Raw genomic sequence first — 19240 nt, 5'->3', positions numbered from 1 at the left:
ACCTCCCTGCTTAAGTAGGTGTAGACATTGGAGTTGCTTCTCTCTTATAAGGTGGTTAGCAGTGTGGCTCCTCCTGGTTTAGAGTTATTTGCGCCTCATTGGATTCAGATCAGTTAGCCAATGGTTGGCTACCCGAATTTGATGTCGGCCCCCCGAGTGGTCTAGCGACCCTTTGCTAACTCATTCCAGTTAGACAGATAGGGATTTGAAACCAGCTTCAAAAGTAGCCTTGATATTGGCTCCAATTTGATTAGTGACTTGTTGAATAATTTGAGCACCAATGCTAGCTATGTCGAATGTGATTGGAGCCACCTCTTGTGCTGGGAGTGACTCATTGTCAGGATCTTGTTGTTCATTCTCATTGAGATTGAGATCAGCTTCATCAGTTACTCTTTCAGGGTCATACACTATGGCTTCTTTTTAATAAAAACTTATTGTTTTGGGCATGATGACCAAAACACTTGTGTGTAAACTGCGAACTGAGAGTGTGAATAAAGTGTGTAGAAATGGGATCCCACTGAGCTTTCCAAATCATTGTTTTCCTGTGAAATTGATTTTACTCAATTTAAACGTGTCAAAAACATGTATGGTCTTTCCTCACATGTGAACTGGATTGCAGGCGTGCTAGGGACGCATATGATCCCAATGTGAAATAAATGTGTGCCAATCTAACTTCTGAACAGGACGATTGACGGGAAAGAAATGACCTAATCTTCCCCAACTCCACTAGGATGTGCTTTGTTAGGATTTCTACTCGTTTAACTTTTGTGAAATTGAGAAAGGACTTGATCGCTTGAGAAAACTTGAATGAAAGTTTGTGTATTGAAAAATAAAATTGTGCATGAAAGTAAATTAATCAGTGCAAAAAATGTAAAGATTGCATTAGAAAAGTAAATTGTATGCTTGACTGAAAATTAAATCTGTATATTTGAAAAGTAAATTGATCACTTTATAGAAAAAATAAATTTTATCATTGAAAACATAAATTGATTGCTTTGCATAAAAGTAAATTAATTGTTTGGAAAAGAAAATCTGTGCATAAAAAAGTAAATGATTACCTAGCAGAAAATTAAATCATTGCTTGAAAAGTAAATTGAATATTGAAAATTAAATGGGTTGATTGCTTGAAAGGAAATATGAATAGGAAAGTAGTAATTTGTATTGAAAATTGAAAAGATTACTTATAGGAATTGAAATATGTGCAGGAAAAATGTAAATTATCGTTTAAACTAAAAATAAAAGACTAATTGCTTGGTTGAAAAAATTAGACTCCTTAAAATATAAAGATTGTTGAACTAGAGATAATTTGAGCTAAGACATTGTGTCTCTAAGATATTGATTGATTGGTTGTGTCTTCTTACTTCTGCTTAGCACGTTAATTTATAGAGAGACTTTGGTTGGTGGCCAAGCCAAGCGGTTACTACTTTTTCCACCACTAGTAGCTTTTTTCTCCCACTACCTCACTACTTGCATAACTTCAATAACCACTAAGTAACTCCCATAACCATCCATTACACTACTCCACTTGCCCACTACTCCACTTTCATGCTTATCTTTAGTAGATATTTTTAAATACTAAATAAATAACACTCATTTATGCGGGTAATTATTTAATTAGTCTGACTCCTTGCAATTAATACTCATTAACTATTGATCTTACATCAGCTTGAGCTATGGACTTAATAACATTAAATTGGTAATTTTATTTAATATTACAGACCCATTAATTAATTAGGATCTAAGATTATTAAAATTAAATTGTAGTATAAACAGCTGGACATACTTTAAGTGAGGAAAGTAAGAGGCGTTCTTCTTTTTGGTAGCTTATTATTTTGGTGTAATCGGAGGTCGTTGATTTTTGCTTCTTTGTCAAGTCCATACCATGGAGATCACTGTAAATTCTAGGTACACTTAAATTGTGGTTTAATTAGTTCTTGATTATTTTTAACATGATTAAAGTTAGACCACGTTATAAAAGTTGAAGCATAGAGTTTATATGCATGTATATTTCTCGATCTTGACATGTTTAATTTCCGACATATTTAATATTAATTTGTAAATTATATAAAATATAATTATAATTATATATTAATTAATAAAATAATTATGAATAATATATATTATTAATAAAATTATAATTAATATTTACTAATAAAAATTTAAATATTCTAATTATTGAGTTACTATTTTAAAATAAATAACATAAAATAAAATTTTTAAAATTATTAACCACAATTAATTAATAATTAACTTATTTTTTTATTAAAATAATCAAACTTGATTCATTCAATTTAATATTTTATTCTAATTTTTTTTAAGACAAAATGTTTATTTTAATCATTAAAGTATGAGCAATAATTATATAACTCCTTACTATTAGAGATAAAATATAGTTTAATTTTTTTAATTTATTTTTAATATTTTATTTATTTTATAGAAAATATAAAAAATATTTTTCTAAAAATTTTTTTTAGTATTTAGGACAAAAAAAAATTAATTAATGAAAAAATATTTTATTAATAAAAAAAAATTAAATTATTTAAAAAAATATTTCTTTTTTATAAAAAAAAAATTAATTTTTATTTTTTAAATTTTAATAATTTTATTAAAATTTAAAAATACTTATACATTATATTCATTAATTTAATATTATATATAAAATAGATATATATTATTAATTTAATATTATAATTAAATAACAAAAAATATTTTTACAAAAAAGTAATTTTTTCAAATTTTATTTTATATATAAATTATTTCCTATAAATCAAACATAATTTACACGAATAGATATTTAAAACCAGAATTATTTTAAAGAGTTATGTACCGTAACTTTGAGGCCTATCTTGCTTTTGCCTTTTTTACAAAGATAATAATACCAAGGCATCCGAAGAAGAATTTGCAGATATAAAGAAGCTGATAGGCAGCTTATTCTATGGACATAAATGAAATGGCAGCAACAGCGAGTGTTCTTTCCACTCTAATTTCTGCTCATTCGACTCCTTCCTTTTTTGTTGCTTTCTCATCTTTTCCATTATCCGGTAACAACCACCGCACCGGCGGCATTACGATTAGGAGGCAATTGCCTTGCTTACGTCTTGGAACACCGGCGACCAACGGTGGTGCCCGTGTGTTGGCGTGTCTTCCATCTCCGTCATCTTCTGCTTCCCTTCCCCAAACCCCTAAAACCAGGCTCTACATCAGTGGTTAGTTTTCTCTTTAAATTGTCACTTCTCTTACTTTGTTTCTGCTTTTGGTTTTTTCTTTTGAAATTTGCTGCTCTTCTAAGGTTGATGGGGAAATGGTGAAATTGTGTGGATTATGCCATTTGTTCACATCACTTTAGCATGGCTGGAAACGTATGTTCTATACATGTTCCATAGAAAATTTCATAATTGTTTTTGTCTATAACTTCGAATATGAGCCAACAGGATGTTAGACGTGAGATGCTTAAAATCTTGTGTCTGTTTCTTGATTTTGGAAACAATTTTTTAACTTCAAAATTGATATTAGTTACATCAAACCCTAGAATTTGTTTCTCCACTCTTTCTGTGTTAGTTGGTGTTAGGGTTAAGGATCCTGCTAATTTATTGCAATTAGTTATGTGAATATTAATGGACATATGTGAGACTGAATTTTAAAGTGGAATCTCTTTAGCAAGATTTTAGAGGCATAAAGAAAGAACTGAGTGATAAGAGTTTGCTAAAAGCACAATTTGAGGCCAAGTTTGATGAGATGCTTGAGAAGTTGTCAGGGAAATTTTTCTGATGCCCTACAGCACTAGGCAACTTAATTATGACATGGAAGAAGCAATGCTTCCTAAACAACATGTTGAGAAAGTAACCTAGTAAGGATTACAAGTAGGAATGCCACATGGCAATAATAAATGTCTAAGTACTAAAGCTCCTAAACACCAAGAACTTCTAAACATCTGGAGATAGACAATCAATTTTTATTTTTGCCTGTCACACAAAAAAAAAAAAAAAAAAACCAAAAACTCCTAAACATCATGTAGCATAAGCAGAACACCAAATGGATATTGACTAGAACATAACTGTTTGGATCTTGGATGAAAAATAATTTCAGCATATGTAAAGAAGTATGGGTTGAAAGCATATTGAAGAAAAAAAAAATCAGTTCAGAGATGATTGGTGTGTGGTGTTGGTTAAGAGAATGTCAGGCTACTGTAAAAAGTCTCCAAGGTTGCTAAAGATACAATTGGAATAAATATCGACATAACAATCAGAAGTCTGCTTGTATAATAAGGACCACACTTGCAGACATATGTTAACATAGGGTTCAATATTCCACATAAGTTCAAGAGCAAGATTGAGAAGGATTCTAGATGTTATTGTTTTCATTCTACCTGTGACAGCAAAATTGCATAAAATCAGTTACTGATTTTCCATATTGGAGACACATCTTAGTGAATTGGAAGTTTTGTTACTTGGGGCCTATTCCAGACATTTCAGTATATGTAGTAAGATTTGAATAATTTATGTTTATGAGCTACTGGTTCATTGTATTTCTGTTTTTCTTTGCTTTTACAAGTCATGGTATTTTTTTTTTTTTAATTTCTAGATTTGCTAGAAATAGGCCAAAACAGGATTTCAAGTTTCTTATTTGAATTTGAGCATCTTATTACTCACTAATCAGGTTTTATTTTTGTTTTCCCTACTTACTAGTGAACCTATTGTTTTCCTATTTAGGAGCTTAAGTGATGATGATGACTTAGGAGCACTTGATTTTTAGGGCTAGGGTTTGTAAAATTCGAAATTCAAGAATTAGGGGATTAAATTAAGTTGGCAAATCTTTTCATCTTCAGATTACAAAGAAAAAAAAAAATACTAGCCTCACACAAGTAGGATTTAGGATTTACTTCTATAGCACACTTTCTAAGGTTAGAATTGCATCTCACAACCCAAATTAAAAGCATAAATTGCTGGGATTTTAATGAATGAAATACCATTACAATCATTGTTATTTATAGACACAAAAGTAATCCTAAACATTTACTTGGGCTCCAACTCCATATGGAGCTTGAACTTCTAAGTGAAGACAGCTCCTTCATTTAATACCAATTCCATATTATTATTATTTTTTAAATGTTGCAGTAGAGTAACAATATGACTCAGCTAGGAATTAGGATTGTTAACATCTTTCACTATCCAATCTATGATAACGGAATCCTTTGTGTGCATTTAATGCAGGGCTATCTTTTCGTACCACTGAAGAGAGTTTACGAAATGCTTTTGAAAATTATGGCCAACTGGTTGAAGGTGAGATGAATGGATGTTACAGATTTCTGTTCATTGAGCTGTTTAATTTTCTATGATAGTATTCCCTCCTTTTTATTATGCATTTTTGGGTTTCTGAATGATTGCTTCTTTACCTTACAGTCAATCTGGTGATGGATAAAATAGCAAATAGACCCAGAGGGTTTGCTTTCCTCCGTTATGCAACTGAGGAGGAATCTCAGAAAGCTATTGAGGGAATGCATGGCAAGGTATGGTCTTGTTAATAGAAAATTACATCCATGCGACCTTTGGTGTTTGCAGAGCCAATTGTAATTTTTTTTTATCAATATCATATAATAATACTTCAAAGGCATCTTCTATATAATGAATTTGTGACATAATTATAACCACAATGAGTTGGAGACAGAGTTACTAAAGCAGAGAATCTATTGACAAAGTTTTATTTAAAGACAATATGTTTAATTTAGCAAATCTTTCTTCTATTTGAGATAATCATAAGAGGCTTATTGAGCTTAGGGTGCACGAAGGGAGGTAATTTGATAGAGTTAGGAACAGAAGAAAAAAGTTTTGTGAAAGAAGAAGGAAACTTTCATTAAGATAATCAAATTGCAATTACAATGGAACTGCTATAATCACAATGTTTACAATGCAAGCTTCTACTCTTTCACTCCCTAATTTAATAAGAACAGCAACAACAATAACAATACTAGAAACCAGGAGAGTCCTCCTGAGCAAGCTGATAGCCTTGCCCCAAACTATACTGCTGAATTGAATAATCGTTTCCCCCCTTACTTGGGGCAGGCTGCCTCTATTTATAAACGCCTTTCTGCTCTTTTCTATTAGCATCTCCAGGTGGCATTGTCTCTGACTCTCTCTGATTCCCTCCACCGGATGGGTTCTCCTCTGCCATTTTGTAATTGCATGTTTCCTGAATCTTCTCAACTTCTTTCTTCTGATTGCTTGTTGCCAGATTATTCTATTCTCTTTCTTTTTTCTTCTATACTCTGAGCTGTCCTGGCCTTTACTCTTTTCTTCCTGGGCTTTTAACTGTATCCCTAACATAATTCTCCTCTGCTTCATAAGCCATCTCATCACAAATTTAACCATTGGGGCATTTGAATGGAGAAAAAATATGTGTCTATGCGACACGAGTCAGTGAGAAGAATTGTTCATTGCCTCTCTTTATTGATAAATTTCAGAAAATATTAGGAAATTTATTTAGGCCTAGTGTTATTTGATTTTATTTTAAGACACCTGGGGGCAGTGCATGTGTCTTAATGATTATGGTAATCCTTAATCCTTTCAACTTAAAATCTGTATAGAGGGTTGGAAAGTTGTCAGGCTTAAATGCTATGTGGAGTAATTTATTGCATATAGTATTGGTTGATATTTCTTTGGAAGCAGTTCTCAATTGGGATAATGGCTTTCTTGTAAAATTCACAACTTCATGTTGCTTGAGGTGCCATAGATTTCTGAAAAAAGTGTAAAACTATTTTCTCCAGTTTTTGGATGGCAGGGTAATATTCGTGGAATTTGCAAAATCTAGAACAGAGCTTCGACAAGGCCTTAAGAATAGACGACTTTGAGGAGATCGTTTTGTAGCTTCACCAAGGCCTTGAGCACAGCCAATTTTTTGAAGAGGTAGTTCCAGCCCTCCATCATGGGTTTTAGTATTTTGAGTACATAATGCCAAAATTCTCCATTGTCATTCTAGAAGCAAAAAGAAAGAAAGAAAGAGAAAGAATTTACTTATTTTCCCTTTCCTAAGTTCCACAAAGTTGTGAATTTATGCACACGCGTTTGTTGGAATAATTGAGATCCTTGGAATCTTTGGAGTCTATTTTGCTGAGGAACATCATCAGTTCCAAGTCTGCTAATTGGTGTTGTTGTGGTATAAATACGTAACTCAAAAATTTCTAATTCTGATCCAACTTGTTTAATTAATGTGTTACAATTTTTAATCATAGTTAAGAACCTTTGGTATCAGGAAGCATGAAAGCCAAATATCTTGCACACATGTAAATTTTAACACACGTGAACAAAATGAGAAAGTAATATCACATTCCATGAAAGCATAGGATTGAGATAAATTCATGAATAAGTAGAAGCTTGTTGCACCATCATGTTATTGCCTTAGTTCAATGATGCATTTGAAAGTTTCACCCTTTGTCTAGTTTTTGGCTGCCAATTGATTCTGTAAAGAAAATCACACATATCTCAGCATGCTTAATCTTTGCTTTGAGTGCTAAAAGTTCTCTTCTTTTTTTTATTATTTATTTATTTTTTTTAATTTCCATTGATTTCTTTTGTATAAGCTGCAATAAGTTGAAAATATTAGTAAAATGAAAAATATGAACCCATATTTTTTTATTGAATCATATTATTGCTAATTTGCATTGATTTTCTCTTCAGAGCAACATTAGTAGTAGCTTCCTTCCTTGTGCATTTAAGCTGTTCGATCCCTTGAAGAAGTTCCCTTGGCCAACCTCCATCTTCCTTGTAGCATCATCTATGATGAAACGAATCTATATGCTCTCAAAACATCACAGAATCTGTCTGCCCCGGACAAATTAACTCTGTAAGTTAATTCAAGTGCAGCTAATTTGTTTTTCAAACATGAATCAGTGGCTTCATGTTGTTGACTTAGGTAGATTTCTCTTAAGAACTGTTCCTCTTCAGCTAGACTGTTGGTTCCACGTAGCATTCGGAAGTGCAAACTTTAATAGAGCCAACAAATCCAAAAATTAGACAAAATCAGATTATCTTTTTTATTTTTTAGTTGATTGGATTCCTATTAGGATTTGAACTTGAAATTTTATAATCCTAAAGACTATTCTAACATTATTGAGTCAAACTATTTGTAGAAACTGAGGAAAAATTGTAAAGTAAACCATGCAAAGACTTAGTAAGCTTGCATACTTGACCTGGTAAAGCCTTATTATAACCTTTTGGAGGAACCATGTATAACTCTTCTTCAATAAAAGCTGACATGTTGAGCAGGAAAAAAAAATCTTCTAACAAACTCACAGCTCATTCCAGCTTACACCAAAAAACAACTCTCTATTTACAATTGATTCCCGCAACTGCACTACAAAAGTTACATATTTACACTATTGGTCCATGCAACATCGGAAACAAGGCAATTGCACTGCTCGCCAACATCCTTTACAGCAAAAAATAGTATGGCAGTCTATCATCATGATTGGTTGGTGATGGACAATGGCACCTGCAAATTTCTTTAGCTTCACGCGTAAATTTTCCCCAGCATTTTCATTTAACCTTTAAGTGTAATTAGCTTTAGAGGGTGTTTGACGAAGATTATAAGCTGGTCAAAATTTAATTTTAAATTTACCATTTATTTGAAAGATTCTTAGAGCTTATAAAGAAAAAAGAATGGAGGAGAGGAGCGTTTCATTCTGGTCCTTATAAAAGCTATACTTGTAATTTAGTTTGATTAAATAATTTATCATGTTATCCTCATTTAATTTTAAAATTTCACTATATATCCATATTTCATTTTAAAAAAAAAAACTTAGTACATTTTTAGTCATTTTAATGATAGTTGTGTTGACAAGTTACTTTTTGTCAAACATATTTATTGCTTATCAATCATTTTAAAGTATAACTACTTAAAATTTTAACCGCTTATAAATTCAATTTAGTTTATGAGCACCTAATGCTTATGAGTATTAAGTGTTTATAAACTAATTTTCATTAGTTAAGGGTGCCTTCTATGGTTATTTGGTTTCATACAAACAGTGTTGTTAAAGTCAAAGAAAGGCGTCGGGGGAGGCGAGACGAGCCCCATGTGACTCGCTCGGCCAAGGTGAGGCATTTGAGATGAGTTGGCTGCTCCATACCAGCAAAGCGAGAGGTGCTGGGGCATTGAGGCGCCGCCTCTTCAAATTGACGACAATTTTGTTTTTTTTATTTTTTCTTAAAAGCATAAAATAAAAAGAAGCCCCAAACTGTCTCACTTTAATGCCACAGACAACATATTACAAAGCAACAAGTATTTCTTCCTTTCTCTCTCTCTCTCTCTCTCATCTTTACATTCTTTCCCCCTCTCTCTTCTACTCTTCTTCTAACTATTCTCCTCTCACTCTCACGTTGTGCCACTGCGATCTAGATTCAGTGATTTTCTTTTTGTTTTTAATTTTTTTCTTCTTTTGTCTCCTCTTCTTATGTTGAATCTTTTCACGGCATCATCACGCTGCGCAACCTATTACTGCTAGTCCAGAACTTTTTTTTTTTTTTTTAAATTTGTTAAATATTTAGTGTGATATGCGTTTATTATTAAATGTGTACTGTGAATCTGTAATTGTGATATGCTTTTGTTATTAAATGGGTATTGTTGTTATTATTTTTTTATTAAATGGGTATTGTGATTGTGATATGTTTTTATGAAATGGGTATTGTGAATTTGTGATTGTGATATGCTTTTGTTATTAAATGGATATTGTTGTGATATGCTTTTTTGATGCCCTCTCTATGATGTGTAAATTGTAATTGAGCAAATTATTGAAAAAAAATGTGGTTGAATACTTTTACTTTTTTATTTACTTGAATTGGGAGTTTGGGGTTCTTGCTTTAATTAATTAATTTGTAATTTTCTTTTATATGTTGCATTTTCTTCTTTTGTAAGTAATTTTCTTTTACATGTTGCATTTTCTTTATATATATATATATATATATATATATAATTTAGGCAATTTAGACTACGGCATTTTGCTTCAAAAAGGTTTTATCTCGCCTCTCACTTTTCGCCTAAGGTCATAGGGTTCATTATTGCCTTAGTGTCGTCATTTGCCTTAATAACACTGAATACAAAGTATAATTACTTTGTTATCAAAAAATAAGATAATTTCATATAAATTTGCAACTTATATTAAAAAATTTTTGCAAAATAATTATTTTTTCTATAAAGTAATTAATTATAAAAATTTTATTAATTTAATGAAAAAAATAAAGCTTCTTCATATGAAAAAGCACATATAATATTTTTTAAACAATTTTAAAAATATTATATGTTTTTTTTACACGAAGAAATTTTTTTTCGTTAATAAAATTTTTTTAATTAAATATTTTATGAAAAAAAATATTATTTTATAAAAATTTCATAAGTTATAAATTTATGTGACGCTACTTTATTTTTCATAATAAAATAATTATACTTTATATGAAATCAAATATGAAATCAAATAGCAATATAATTTCCTTTAGTTAAGTCCAATATCTTTTACATCACTCTCTTTCCCTCCTTCCCTCCCTCTAGCCCCGCCCGGCCTGCAATTATATATATATATATATATATATATAAGCAACATATTAAAAGACTTAATAAACTTAAGAAAAATAATGAAAGTAATTTATTAATCAACGTATGATTATTTAACAAATAAAATTTAATTTAGTCATACAATTATGTAAAATTTTAATACAAATTTAAATTGTATTTAAAATAATTAATTAAAAATTTTAAATTTTTTTTAAAAATAAAATATAAAAAATAAATATAAAATTATGTTGTTAAAAAAATAAAAAGAAATAATTCGCGCAAGTGTATCATTTCAACTTCAAGTGTGCCGTATCTGCGTTACATAGTAGAGAAGGAGACCATTCGGGTAGAAGTTCGAACAACCACACCATAGCCCATAGTGCCAGGCGAAGAACTGAAATGCAGCATCTACGTTAAGCTTAGAAATGGAGAAACAACAGTGCCTCCCACTACAGTTGGTTGCTCCTGTACCTCAATTGAAACAACTTAAGAGGGAGTACAGTCATTACAAAATTGCAGCAATTCAGTCAAAACCACCCCGGCTGGTTCACGAGGCTGGAGATCTATCACCGGCCAGTTTGTTTCATTCTCACCATACACACCATATAGTGATCATTGCCATAGCATATCTTCCATCTGAAGATTGCGGTAGAGAGATGAGAGCCAATCGGTCATGAAAGACTCAATCATTTCATGTACACGTAAACCTAAAGGAGACAGCCCAATTACAGTAGTCTGTTCATTGTGCATCCATTAATATAAAAAAATAAATATTAAATTTATATTATGTAATTGATAATCTTTTATACATTGATATTATAATTTTTTTAATATTGATGCACTAATATTAAATTAAATATTAATATTATCTTAATAAATATAATCCTTTATAAATTAATTTTAGTATTTTACTTATATATTAGATATATATCATTTTAATATTTAATCAATTCGTGTGATTTTATATATATATATTTTAAGTTTTTAAAAGTGAATCAAAACATTAATAATTTTCTCTAGGCAGTGAAAATCACTACAAAATTGATAAGAACTGTTATGCACCACAAGTTGCTAAAGTTGAAGCATGTGAGGAACATGCCATCTAAGTAGAACTTACCCTTTAAAAACTGGCTTGTAAGGGATGACTTTTAAAGACTTATTAATCTCTCACCAAGGCTAATCCTCAGCAATGTGGGATTATAACAATAGCCCATGCTTGGAGAACTAACATTCTTGTTGGTCATAGCCATGTTGGTCATGATCATGTTGGTCATGGCTAGCATCCTACATATTGGACCGCCTATCCTTATGGGATGGGCCTAGGCCACCACTCCGAGTGTCAAACTAGTTGATTAGAATTTTCCTAAATTAATTTCATATAAAGTCAATTTACATATTAAAAGACAAATAAGACATGCTCATACAAAGAACAAAGCATAATAGAGCTATTTTATTTATCACTAATGCATAAAAGATCCTAAGGATGCCATGGTCTCTAATTATGCATATTTAGGTCTTTTAATTATCAAATTTCTCTATATGCCTTGTTGCTAAGTCATATTCAATACATAAGCAATTATAAAAATAATTAAACCGATTCTAAAGAAAATGAGGGAGGAGAAAAGAATTAAAATCCCAAAACTAATTATAAAGGCTCTTTGCAAGATAAAATTGTAACGCCCCTCTTGGAATTGAATAGTATTGTCCACTTTGGCCCATTGGACCTCACGGTTTTGTCCTTTGGACCCCTTCTTTGAGGCCCAAAAGCGCGCTATCCAGGTTAGAGGTTTGCCACCTTATAAGGCCCTTCACCTTTCCCTCCCTTTTCGATGTGGGACTCGGTTCATTCCTGCCTCCCATTTGGACAAGGTCACCAACGAGCCATGTCCTCCTAAAGGATCGCTCTCAGTTGAGATCTTCCTTTCCACACGAGATGTTACAGGCTTATCAACTTTCGCTTGGTTCATCCCCGAACCACACCGTACTGAGGGAGGTCGACTCTGATACCAATTGTGAGCTACTTTGAATTTTGCACTTCTAGGTTCTATACCTTGACAACTGTGCTCACTAATATAGTCCTATTCTGGTTCCCTAATCTTACTTGCTCATTAATCCATCTCTTTCTATGTTACCGAGAATAAAATTTTAATTACTCTAATTCTTTAACTCTGTTCTTTTTCCTATCCTAACAGTTATACTAGAGGACTATACCTTTCCGTGTCTCTGCCAGATCATTTGCACCTCTGAGATATTCAGACTTAGTCTTTGAACCACTACGACTAGCATTTCCATTGGCATTCAACCTATCTCTTCTGTTGCATTTAGACCTAATTACACTAACTCTTATTTCTACACTTCTTCTATCTATTGGTATTCTATAACATGTCTCCGCTAATTTGTTGCCCTTATCCTTTTCTCTGCTTCAAGTATACTTTGGTCTTAAGTAGTAAAAAACTGAGAAAGAACTTGGGAAACAGTAGCCATGCATTCATTGCATGATTTTTGTTCTTGTCTGTGAGAGTATAGACTACCCTCTACTACCTCGAGGAGGGGGATCTGTAGGGTTCCCTTCTTCCATTGCTACTTATTCAGTTGAACTTAAGGTACTGAGTGTCTAATTCCCATCACTAAGCTAAAAAGAACTACATCCGTCTTGATTTAATCACTTATAATTCCTACAGTGGAGCTTGTACCCTCCCTAAGGTATCTGAGCCAACAACTCTCTACCACACTCTATAGTCCTATTTGGGGACACTATTCCATAGGTCACCATTACCAGTAGTAATCTTCTGTCTCTCCTGAAAGGATAAGACCACTCTACATCACACTGACTGCAAAAGATGTACTGTATTTGCCAACTAACCACAACCATGTCAAGCTATCTACTCTCTTGTCATACTACAAACTTCCTAAACATCATTTCATAAGCTATAAACATTATTCATAGCATCTGGTCTCCTTTAGAGAGCAAAGTTGTATTCCGCGCCTTGCTGCCGCACAAAAGGGATACTATTCTCACCAAACTTTAGGCAAAACATCTGTCTTAATGCCAAAACTATCCAAGACCCCGTACTGGAGACCAGGTGGTCCCACTTTGTAGGTGCTACCTTTACTTTGTGACTATATTAAAACTTCTAGTTTTATGGTAACTCCTGATATAACTCTAGTTTATGGTAGGGTAAACGAGCAACTGATTCTAGTTACTGCCCAACTGTGACCTTTGATATTCTAGCTCAAGGGTTTAAGTCCCTAACTAGGAGTTCCAAACTCTTCTGTAGATATAGAACTCTGTTTTGGCATAATTGTACCAAAACAGAGGTTGTCCGCAAACACCCTCATCATGGTGCACCACGGGAAACTATGCAGCTCTATATAATAATCTCATATCGGTACTGTAATCTACAGCTTACAGCACAAATATCAAGAACATTGCATAGTTCACTACGGTACGTCCCAATAGACTATGTTTCCCAATCTCTTATCTCTCTCGAATCCATTGATATTGTAAACTTACTTTGATTGGGCTATTCACTGATGATTGCCAGTAGTAGTATTGGGAAACACATAGCCCCATACTGATAAAAACACATCAAACCTTAACACGTCTACTAACTCTAGTTTACATCACCATGTAAACCATGAAAATTGAGACACTAAATTGAAGCACTCTTACACTACCCAAAGAATAACACAGAATCTAGAAACAAGAAATTACAGAAGAAGATGAAACATGATCCTATACTCCACATGTGGCTCCTAATAAAACTCCTTTTACATTCCCAAATACATTCTTCCCCAAGAATCTTGAGCCTAAACTCTAGTACGAATTGTAACACTCCTCTTGAAACTGGATAGTATTGTCCGCTTTGGCCCACTGGACCTCACGGCTTTGTCCTTTGGACCCCCTTTTTTGAGGCCCAAAAGCGCGCTATCCATGTTAGAGGTTTGCCACCTTATAAGACCCTTCACCTTTCCCTCCCTTTTTGATGTGGGACTCGGTTCATTCCTGTCCCCCATTTGGACAAGGTCACTAGCAAGCCATGTCCTCCCAAAGGATCGCTCTCAGCCGAGATCTTCCTTTTCACATGGGATGTTACAAAAATAAAATGAAAGATTATTCTATTACAAGGCATTTGGCCCATTAACCTCATGCAAGAAGCCTTATATATTCAAAGTGGGTCTTGATCCATCGTTTGTATAGATTATGTCCTCCATGAGCTTTTATTTGCTTCATGTGTGGGCCTTAATGCTCTTTTATGGACTTGGGCTCATTTTATTTATTTACATAATTTAAAAAAACTTAAAATAATTAACTAATTAATTAGGATAATTAAAAAAATAAAGATAATATAAAATTAAATAATAGAAATTAAATCAAACAAAAATATAGAATATAATTTAAACTAAGACTCTAAATGAGGTGAAATTTTGTGAAGGGTGTAACCCTAGAAATCTTACTTCATTTAGCATTATTGCACCAAAATAAAAGTCATTAGACTTATACAAAACAGAAAAGTAAAAGTTAGTACTAGATCTAAACAAATAAAATCAAAATTAAACATAAAATTAGCATAAAAAAAAAACCAAAATTCACTGTACGGGCAGCAAATTTACATTAATAATTAAAAATAGCAAACCACCTAGAAAAATTATGAAATTTTATGATGCTAAAATTCAGAAAAATAAACCATGCAAAACATGCAAAATCATGTATGCAATAAGCAATGAAATTGACATATGCAATTTTATGACTTAATTTGACCTATGAATACAAAACGGCACATTCATATGAAACTAGAAAGGCAATAAAAAATCTAAAAATATGGCAAAAACTGACATCCTAAAATGCAATTTAGGCTCAAGAATCACTTAAAAAGATCAAATATAGACCAAGTTATTACCTTTTCAAAATCAAGTTTGTATAGTGGTGTGCTTACTCAGGTATAAACTTAAAAAAATCATAATTAAAAATCTTTGCTAGGTGATTCAAAAAATCAAATCATATGTAAAAAATGAAAATAATTTATTAAAAATAATATCAAAGGCAACATAAGTCATTTTCAAAAGGTAAAACAGAACATAAGCAAAAAAGACCTAAGTATGCATATAAAGTGATTTCGGTGCCTAATAAGATGTACCTTATTTAAATCCTTCGATTCTGGGATTAGAAGCTTTTTAGGACTCCTAAGAACACTTTTAAATGATGAAAATTAGATCTGGAGCAATGGAGATGCAATTGGAGGTTAAAAGGGCACCAAAAGTGAACCTAATGCACTAATCGACTAGGGTTAGTTTTTGCTGAAGGATGATAGCCCAATGGTGGCTACAATAGGACTTTATGGAGTGTTATAATTAATTTAGAATCTTCTCCAAAATACTCTAGCAAATTAAAAGTCCATTTTAGATCATGTCGGATGAGTATTTATAGGAAAACGTAGGGTTAACGTGATAAGATTAAGTTGATCATGTTTAATTGAAAATTAAATTACTCTCTCCCTATCCTTATCTCTGTATTTCACTTAGCCTAAAATAATGGTTGACCAAAATTATTTTATTTATCTTGTTAATTAATTTTGAAGATAATAAAGCCTAATTTAATCAAAATCCATTTCCTAATTTAACTATCATATTTGAATTGAGCTTGGAAGTGAGGCCTAGTGTGCTTGGTTATTAATCAAACCTAGTCCATTGCTTACTTGGCCCTTTAGGAGCCTTGGAGACATCGGTCCATTGCTTGATCAAATGGCTTAGACTCTAAGTCTTGGTCAAAGTCAATTTTCTTTTTATTTTTAAAGCACTTTAACCATATTTTCCACTCTATTAATTCTTAAATAATTTTCAACTATTTTAAATGTCCTTGAAGTGTCCCAGAATGCCTCTGAATTCTTCAATTCATCATCATAGGGCTTTTCACTGCCTCTATATAATATGCGTTTAAAGCGATTAACAAGTAAGTGTCTATAGCTATAATTGTAAAAATTTGAAAAATTAACTTTTTAAGTCTAACACAATATTATTTATTATTAATAAAATTGTTTGTGAATTAAGATATTTATAAGAAGATTAAAATTTTAATATATTAATTACTATTTATTGCAAATTAAAATTTTATATGAATAATTTGATTAGTTAATATAAAATCTCCTATTCATACTTTCGTATTAATTAATTACTAAACAAGAATGTAAGACTAATCGTAAAGATTGGTTAATGTTTGGATGGATTTTACAATTTTTATCTCTATATATATGCACAATTTAATAAATAGAGATATGTATAAAAAAATATATCGTAAGCATATTAATGAAAACTTAAATTATATAATTTAAACATATATTGTTTTATTATATATTAATTTTATTATTTAATATTACTTTAAATACCTATTTATTTGAATAATTAGATAATAATATAAAACTTATTTAAATAAATAAAATTTTGAAATGAAAGGGCATTTAAATTATAATGTTTTATTATAATTTAATATAAAAATAAAATTTATTTTTATTTTGAATAATTTCTAATCTAAATAAAGTCTAAATGATTTTTATTCATGGGCTAAAATATTTTGTTGAAGTCAAAATTTATTTGAAAAATTAATAAAAAAAACACTAAGCTTTTCTTTTCAATTTTATTTTAATTATTTTATTTAAAATTTTAATTTGCTTAGTCTTATTATGATTGTAAAATTATTGTTAGTTTTATTCCATTTATCTAAATTAGTCAAAATTTAAATAAAATTCTAATATATTTATTAATGTTTTCAACAAACTTTTTTTTCATTTATTATATTTGATAATAACTTTTTATTTTTAATAAAAGAATGAAAATTATATATATATATATATATATATATATATATATATATATATATATATTTTAAGTTTGGTTAAAACTATATTTTTATCAATATTTTTTTTTTAAAATAGCAATAAGTTATACTTGAATTGAAAAAAAAAATCTCAATTTTGATATTTATATAAAGCTTATCCATCACTAATATTTAAAAAATGTTATAAATTTATAATAAAGAAAATAGTTGTTATTTAATAAGATTAGAATTTCACATCTATTAATATGGTACAAATTTTTATTTAATTAAATAGTTGGTTTTTTTAATAATAATTTTATTATTATTATGCTAATTAGAACGTTAAGCTTTTAATAGTAATTTTATAATTTAATGTTATAAATTTGTAAATATTTAAAATAATTAAAAAAATATATTAGTTAAAATGAGATTTCGATGTCTAAGTTTTTTTTATTAATTTTATTGTAATAGACTAAATAATTTTAATAAATTAATAACACTTTTAGGATTAAGAATATAAAATTACAATAGAATTTTTTATATAAATGGATTACTATGAGAATAATATTAAAATTAATTTATATTAATCATAGTAATATTAGAAATTAAAACTATATATGGATTTAGCAATGGATATGTTGTCGCTAAACTATATTATTAGCAAGGAATACATACATTCGTCGCTATAGATACACTTTTACTATTGATATTTGTATAAATAATATTAATTATGAAGGATATTTTTGGTGAACCAATTGTTCCTCCTCCTTCCCACTTTTATATATGCTAGTACTAGTATTTTTTCACATGCATTGCATGTTGTTTAAATTTATTGTACGTATTTATGAATTAATTTTGGGCAATTTACAATCAAGTTTCTAAAATTTAGCAAAACTGATAGATTAGTCCCTGTTTTAAGTTTGGGCAACAATTTAGTCTTCAAATTTGACTTTTATTCCTTATGTTAACATGAAGCTAAAATTGTTGTTAATTATTTATAAAATGTCAAGATTGTCCTTTGTGAAAGACCTAGTTTCAAGCATCGCCATTCTTCAAGAATTTGGGCTCCTTGTTAGTTCGAACCAACATAACCGCTTTTGAAGTCCTTGACAGCAACATTCTTAATAATGAACGCAACATTGTCACCTTAGGGGGCTTTTGGAGAGCTTCATAGTGCGTCTCAACAGATTTAACTTCAATGTTAAGTTCAGAGGAACCATAGGTAACAATCATACCAGGTTTCATGACACCAGTCTCAGCACGCACAACAGGGACAATTCCAATGCCACCAATCTTGTAAACTTCTTAAAGTGGGAGACGTCCAAGGACCTTTTGGGGCTCATTGATCAAGTCAAAGGCCTCATGAGATCCTTCTATTTTGCTCTTCATGGTGACAAACTCTTAACTAGCAAATATAGGAATGTTCTCTAGATTCAAACTAGCCATTCTGGATTTTTTATTTTTTTTTTGTATAACATGTGGATGAACCGTTCCTTATCCAGGCACTATGAATGCCACTCTTATATTGCACTTAATTATTATTAATAATATGTACTTAGCTAAAGAATAATACATATAGTATTGGTGAAGGCCATCAAGAGATATTTTATGGTCATCAAGTAATCGATTACTTAGTTGGCATTCATCAAATGTATAGAACTTTAGAGGTTAAGAGCAATAAAAACTGTACTTTAATCATCTCATATTTGAAACTGGAAGAGTAGTGCATTATACATAGAAGCTAATGAAATCCTCCCAGAAGTCACGGTAAACAACCATCCTAAGAAATACCAGTAGCTTCAAAACCACTAGTGGTGGAGTTAATAGTGAGTACAGCGCAGTTAGCTTGAGAGGCAACAATGATCATATTCTTGATAAAGCCATAATGTCCAT

General features: G+C 30.8%; 1 protein-coding gene across 3 annotated transcripts; it reads left to right on the top strand.

The window, feature by feature from the left end:
- Nucleotides 1–2821: 2821 nt before the first annotated feature.
- On the top strand, nt 2822–8029 carry LOC110633967 (organelle RRM domain-containing protein 6, chloroplastic). 3 transcript variants are annotated; one of them, XM_021782827.2, is made up of 5 exons: nt 2822–3206; nt 5211–5279; nt 5400–5506; nt 6775–6899; nt 7671–8029. In XM_021782827.2, exons 1-4 carry the CDS (start codon nt 2936–2938, stop codon nt 6802–6804), a joined length of 477 nt encoding a protein of 158 aa, XP_021638519.2. In that variant the 5' UTR covers nt 2822–2935; the 3' UTR covers nt 6805–6899; nt 7671–8029. The 3 variants fall into 3 exon arrangements, with proteins under 3 accessions (XP_021638519.2, XP_057993911.1, XP_021638518.2); XM_021782826.2 differs by having other exon boundaries at nt 2830–3206; nt 6761–6899; XM_058137928.1 differs by lacking the exon at nt 6775–6899.
- The last annotated feature ends 11211 nt before the right edge of the window (nt 8030–19240 follow it).

Source organism: Hevea brasiliensis, chromosome 16 (assembly GCF_030052815.1).
Source record: "Hevea brasiliensis isolate MT/VB/25A 57/8 chromosome 16, ASM3005281v1, whole genome shotgun sequence".
In the NCBI taxonomy this organism is placed as follows: Eukaryota; Viridiplantae; Streptophyta; class Magnoliopsida; order Malpighiales; family Euphorbiaceae; genus Hevea; species Hevea brasiliensis.
This window is presented reverse-complemented; position numbering and strand designations above follow the sequence as displayed.

What these genes read in the sequence shown, in the direction of transcription:
- LOC110633967 (XM_058137928.1), top strand. Translation starts at nt 2,936, where the DNA reads ATGGACATAAATGAAATGGCAGCAACAGCGAGTGTTCTTTCCACTCTA. An exon ending in AACCAGGCTCTACATCAGTG is followed by an intron (nt 3,207 to 5,210) that starts GTTAGTTTTCTC and finishes CATTTAATGCAG; the next exon opens with GGCTATCTTTTCGTACCACT. An exon ending in TTGAGGGAATGCATGGCAAG is followed by an intron (nt 5,507 to 7,670) that starts GTATGGTCTTGT and finishes TTTTCTCTTCAG; the next exon opens with AGCAACATTAGTAGTAGCTT.